Source organism: Pinus tabuliformis, chromosome 4_2 (genome assembly GCF_031772625.1).
Source record: "Pinus tabuliformis cultivar Carrire ecotype Pingquan chromosome 4_2, CPIR1, whole genome shotgun sequence".
NCBI lineage: Eukaryota > Viridiplantae > Streptophyta > Pinopsida > Pinales > Pinaceae > Pinus > Pinus tabuliformis.
Window position 1 is genome coordinate 264,231,634 of NC_142304.1, and position 6,071 is coordinate 264,237,704.

Below are 6,071 nucleotides of genomic sequence, written 5' to 3' on the forward strand. Positions count from 1 at the left end.
ACAGAGACGACACTTTACTCAAAGATTTCATTCAAGACAATTAGATGATTGATATTCCAATTGAAAATGGTCTTTATACCTGGAGAAATAAGAGAACGGAACCGATGCAAGTGTCCTCGCACCTGGATCGTTTCCTGGTTTCTGACAATGCAGTGCATTTAGGGGGAGATTTTACAGCCTCAATCCTTCCTTATTCAGGATCAGACCACTAGCCCATTGCCTTAAAATGGAACAGACCAGGCAAAAGTTTAAGGAGGCCATTCAGATTCGAATCTTTCTAGCTATCACATCCGGACTTCCATGAATTCATAAGGACAACCTGGACAAAATTTAGGGCAACAGAGGGAACAAGAATGGCCCTATTCCAAAAGAAGCTGAAGTATCTCAAAGAGGAAATAAAGCGTTGGAACAAATCCACATTTGGTAATATTTTCAAATCAAAGGAAATCCTCATTCAAAAAATGAAGGACACTCAACAAAGAATAATTTCTCATGGCCGATCCGAGGAGTTGACACAACAGGAACAAGCAATAGAAAAGCAAATTCTAGAAAGAGATATGCAGGAAGAGACACTGTGGAGGCAGAAGTCGAGGATTAGATGGCTGAAGGAAGGTGAAAAGAATACAAAATTCTTTCACAAAACAACAGTCCAAAGGCGTATGATCAACCAAATATCCTTTGTAAATAATGAGCAAGGAAGCAAGGTCGAAGACCATGAAGGTATAGAAATGGAGTTCGTAAACTACTTTAAAAAGATGAATCAAGAACCAGACATAGACAGATCCGCAGCTATTGATAACATCACCAGGCACATCCCAAGAATTATTACCGAAGATCAGAACACTCTGCTTCTCAAACCGATCAGTCTTCAAGAGGTAGAATCAGCGGTGAACCAACTTAAGGCAGGGAAAGCGCCTGGCCCAGATGGGTTTACTTCAAATTTCTTTCAGCATTTCTGGGAATTAATAAAATGGGAAGTCTGGCAGGTTGTGGAGGAATCAAGGACTCTCAGATGGATGTATCCAGCCATGAATGCTACATTTCTGGCTTTGATCCCCAAATCTTCAGAATCCAACACTCCAGATAAGTATCGGCCCATTGCTTTATGTAATATTATTTATAAAATTGTCTCAAAGGTCATTGCTCTAAGATTGAAGCCCTTGCTGCCCCTCATCATCTCTCCAGAACAATCCGGGTATGTAGAGGGGCGTCAAATCACTGATGGGATAATCCTAACCCATGAAATAATGCATTCTCTCAAGATTTTAAAGAAGCCAGGGATGCTTCTCAAAATCGATCTATCCAAAGCATTCGACAGTATAAGCTGGAATTATTTGCAAAAAACAGTCCTAGCTTTTGGCTTCGCTCCCCCATGGGTCAGGTGGGTTAGCAGTCTCATCTCCTCATCTTTCTTTTCCATCCTCATCAATGGGATTCCCTCTCCTACCTTTCATCCCTCTCGGAGCATTAGGCAGGGAGACCCCTTGTCACCCTTCCTATTTGTTATCCTCGCTGAAGGTCTGGGGCGAAGTATTAAATCTGCCATCCTAGCGCATAAGCTCAAAGGAATTGCTGTTCACAATCTCCCAGCAGTTTCTCATCAACAATTTGTTGATGATAACATGCTTTTCGGCCACCCTTCTGTTCAAGAAGCCCGCTCCTTCAAATCTATCCTCGACTCTTTTTCAAAAGCTTCTGGAGCCCTCATCAACAATGCCAAATCCCAAGTCTTTTTCTTTAACACCCCTCCTTATACCCAAAGAGCCATCACGCGTATCCTTGGCTTCTCTAAGGCATCTCTTCCCTCCTCCTATCTAGGTGCTCCTCTTATCGCTTCTACCCTCAAGCATTCATCGTGGACACTCCTGCTCGAGAAATTGGAAGCAAGGCTGCTCCTTTGGACATATAGATCGTTGAATATGGCCAGCAGGGTGGTGCTAATAAAGGCTGTTTTGCAATCCATGCCGCTTTATTTATTTTCCATCCTAGCAGCGCCAAAATGGGTTCTAAAGACTATCAAACAATTGCAGAGGAACTTCTTGTGGGGCAGCTCAGGACCTAACAGAAAATGGGCTCTCATTAGATGGGACAAGGCCTGTCTTCCTAGACTGGCAGGAGGAATAGGACTCAGAGACCCCGAACAAAGCAATAAGACCATGGGAGCGAAAATATGGTGGAGGTGGCTTTCAGACTTTAACAACCCGTGGGCACGTCTTTGGACAACAAAGTATACAAGGAATTTACCCCTAGAAGAAAGGATCAGAATGTCGGAAACCAGTAAGGGATCGCTAATATGGAACTCGGCCATCCAGCATAGAGATCTCATTCAAAAACATAGCTTTTGGGAGGTGAAAGATGGTCTTACAGCCAGGTTCTGGGAAGATTCCTGGCAGCAGCTACCAAATCTCAAGGACAGTTTGCAAACCATTTCAGAAAGGGAGATAACTCCACAGGAGAAAATAAGCAGTTTCTGGAAAGAACCGAATAATCAAGAGCAGAGAGAGTGGAAAGAAACAAGCCTGATCTTACCACGCAGCTCAAATCACAACCAACTCTCTCTCCACTCAGAGCTAAAAAAACGCAGGATATTAAAGCAAGCAGGGATGGATACATTGAGATGGGGGTATGAGGAGAGGGGTACATTTACTACAAAGGAAGCCTACAGAATCATAATAAGGGACAGGATGGACAAGGATCAGATATGGAGCAAAATATGGAAATCCCCAATATGGCCGAAAGTATCCACCTTTCTGTGGCTTTTATCTTATAATAGAATCCTAACCTGGGATAACCTCAGGAAACGGGGCTTCTTGGGACCCTCTATTTGCCTCAACTGCAATCAGGAAGAAGAATCTGCTCTACACCTAATGCAGACGTGCCAGCTGAGCAGAAAGATCTGGGAAAAGGTGGCTTTCCGTTGTCAGAAGGAAGGCCGCGTACTGGGGGATATCAAAGATACAATCCGCCAATGGCCTCAAGCACCTTACCAGTGTAAAATCCTAAATATCCTTTGGCAAATAATACCGGGATTCTTAATGTGGAATATCTGGAAGGAACGAAACAGGAGGATATTCAAGGGTCAAACAATGACACTAGAGCAGGTTTGGAAGGGAATTCATAACAATATCAGTGAAACTCTTTCCACAAAAGACTGGTCTAAAGAGGATTTCCCAAAGCAACCTCAGGAGTTGGCCATCTGGAACAATTGGCAGATAAAGATACAAGATCAGATTTTGGCTAGGCCTAGCCCAGTACAACACCGAACCCACACGGTAAAGTGGATGCCACCACCAATCAATGTATTCCAATTGAATTTCGATGGCGCATCAAAGGGCAATCTGGGCCAGACTGGTTATGGAGGCATAATAAGAGACCATCAAGGAAAACCTCACATCACCTTCTTTGGCACAATAGGGTGGAATACCAATAATGCGGCGGAGCTGGAAGGTCTTTGGAAAGGTCTCACTCTGGCGCAACAGGGCAATTCTCTTCGTTTGATAGTAGAAGGGGATTCCCAAATTCTAATAAACATGGCCTTAAAGCTTCAACAGGGATCCCAAGTACATAATATCAGTAGCAGTTGGAGACTGACATCCAGATTGGAACAAGTTCAACGTTGGCTGCAAGAGAACAGAGCAGTTTCCTTCAAGCACACAAAAAGGGAAGGGAACAAGCCAGCTGATTTCCTAGCTAATTTAGGGGTGGACAACGAGCAAGATTTCTCAGCTGGCCCTCTACATGCTACAGTTTCGGAGGATCATCTTCCCAGCTTCCAAGCACTACTAGACAGAGATATGCAAACACAGGTTGATTCACACCCGGATGCGGGTGACAATTGGACAAACTTGGAAGTTTGCAATGAGGGGCAGCTGGTGTCCTGAGGTTGATTGTCAGGACGGTTACATAAATCGTTCCTGCCAAGCATTAATGCAGTTAAATGTTGAGGATATGGCTCTGCAGAAGGGAGATGGCCTCAAGCGAGGCAAATTGATTACCATGTACTTTGATTCGATGAGTTTCGGCATAGTTGCATCCAGATTGTTCAGCACCGAGTTCTATTTAATCGCGCATATGAGCCAGGTATGGTATGTGAGGTCTATTGGTATGATGTTTTCTGAGAAGTCTGGAAAGGAGCCGAGCTCTAGCGGTGGAAGTAGTTGCAGAGGTCTAACCTCTGTTCAGACTGCGCGTTCTTGGCTCTTGACCGAGGAAGGAATTGCAAGGAACCATAATTGGGTCATTGCTGCTATTGAGGTGGATCTGGGTGGTAGAATTAAGGCTCTGAGTCTTGAAACTCCGCCTCCTACTGTAAGTAACGAGGGCTATCCCCTGCTCATGGCGCCGAGACAACGAGGAGTCCCAAGGCGTGGAGGTGTTTGGGGGATAAGTCGTCGGCAAGAGGCTCAGGTAAGAGCAATTCCGCCGATTGCCATGGTGGAGCCTCCGTCTTCTCCCTTAGAGGAGTCGGACCCCTTAGACAGTCAAGTTCATACATCCCGCTGCACTTTTAGATGCCGGAGAAACCAGTCTCATATCTCTCTGCTGATAACGGTCATTGCGACGGAGGAGGAGGAAGATTCGGACAGTCAGGAAGAGGTTGATGGGGAGCAGGAGAAAATTGGTAGCACCCGGGCACTAGCTGTGGCTGAAAATATTGACAATCATCCTCCTGGTGATGTCAACCCTGTGGAGCCTGTTTCTGTTCTGGGTTCGTCTCAGCAACCAGATCACGCGCTTCAGCAACCTGTTCGCTTCAGCAATCAGTTCAGCAACCGTCTGGAAATGAATGAAGATGCCATCAAGCCAGGAATTGACAACAATGCTTAATTTCTGCTTCTTCAGCCGCTTAATGAACATGTTTTGGAGTTTTGGAGGGACCTCTTCTGGTATAGAAGGGCCCAGTTGTTTGTTTTCAGGTAGTGAGCCTTCTAGAGTTCTTAGTTCATCCAGAACTCTGGATTCAATGGGCTCTCTACCCTCGTTTGGCATAATGTTATCAGCAGCACGACACAATCGGCATGCAAGGTACCAATGGTTCTTAAATTATGCTGCTGCTGTTCTTTTGGAAGAATCTCTTTTTGTAAGTCAGAAGGCTACCAGCTACAACTTTGCTCATTCTCTTTGTCATCATCTCTATCTTTGTAATCCAGGTAGCCATGAGCACCTGCTGTGTTTTTTGACAGAGGGTGACCCCATGCACCCTCAGAGGCCTGTTCCTCTTTGTACATAACTTTTCTTCTTTTAACATAATAGTTTAGCCTTTATTCAGAAAAAAAAAAGAAGGTAAAACTCGATATTTTTTTCATGTTTAGAGGGTTTGAAAAAGAGGTGAAAAGGAAAACTCTAGATGTCCCTTTTTGTAGGTAGTCTCTTAGGTCCAAAAAGGTAGAAAATGATACCCAAGAGAACCTCTTAGCCATGTTTGACTAAGGTTTTCCTTTTTCATAGTTAGTCTATCTTAGTCTTGAAAAGGGTTAAACTTATGCTGAGTAGGTGCCTTTTCATTTACTTTTACGAGTTTGAAAAGACAAGTGCTTGACAATCTTTTCATATTTAGGGAGTTTGAAAAGAGTTGAAAGAGGACTCCATGGGGGTTCCTTTTTTGTAGGTTTAAAGAGCCCAAAAAAGAGATAAAAGTGTACTATGTGGTCAAAGTAACACATTTAAACATAATGAAAACCTGTTAATAGATGTCGACCTTCTCAAAACACCACAAGAATGTTGGAAATAATACTGAGAGGGGGGGTGAATCAGTATTATCAGATCAATCAAACTTTTCAATGCTCAGAAACATATACGCTACTTCAGTTAAGTGAACCAGCGTGTACACGCTACTGTGACTAAGTAAAACAGCGTATAAGAAGAAAACTCACAATTTAGTTAGCTTATTCTTCAGTTAAGTGCATCAGGACATTATTCACCACATTAACAGTAAACATGTGCAGTATAACAGAACAGATCAAAAGCCACACACATGAACACCAAGATATAAGGTGGAAACCCAATGTGGGTGAAAACCACCTGCTGCAAGTTGTCTCTATCTTTCTTTAATATGAAACTTCAGTTTACAA

General features: G+C 43.6%; 1 protein-coding gene across 1 annotated transcript; it reads left to right on the top strand.

Moving 5' to 3' along the window:
* The first annotated feature begins 353 nt into the window (after nucleotides 1-353).
* Nucleotides 354-3,881, top strand: LOC149168995 (uncharacterized). The gene has a single exon (XM_089425041.1). The coding sequence runs from the start codon at nucleotides 354-356 to the stop codon at nucleotides 3,879-3,881; it is 3,528 nt and encodes a 1,175-aa protein (XP_089281167.1).
* Nucleotides 3,882-6,071: the final 2,190 nt, after the last annotated feature.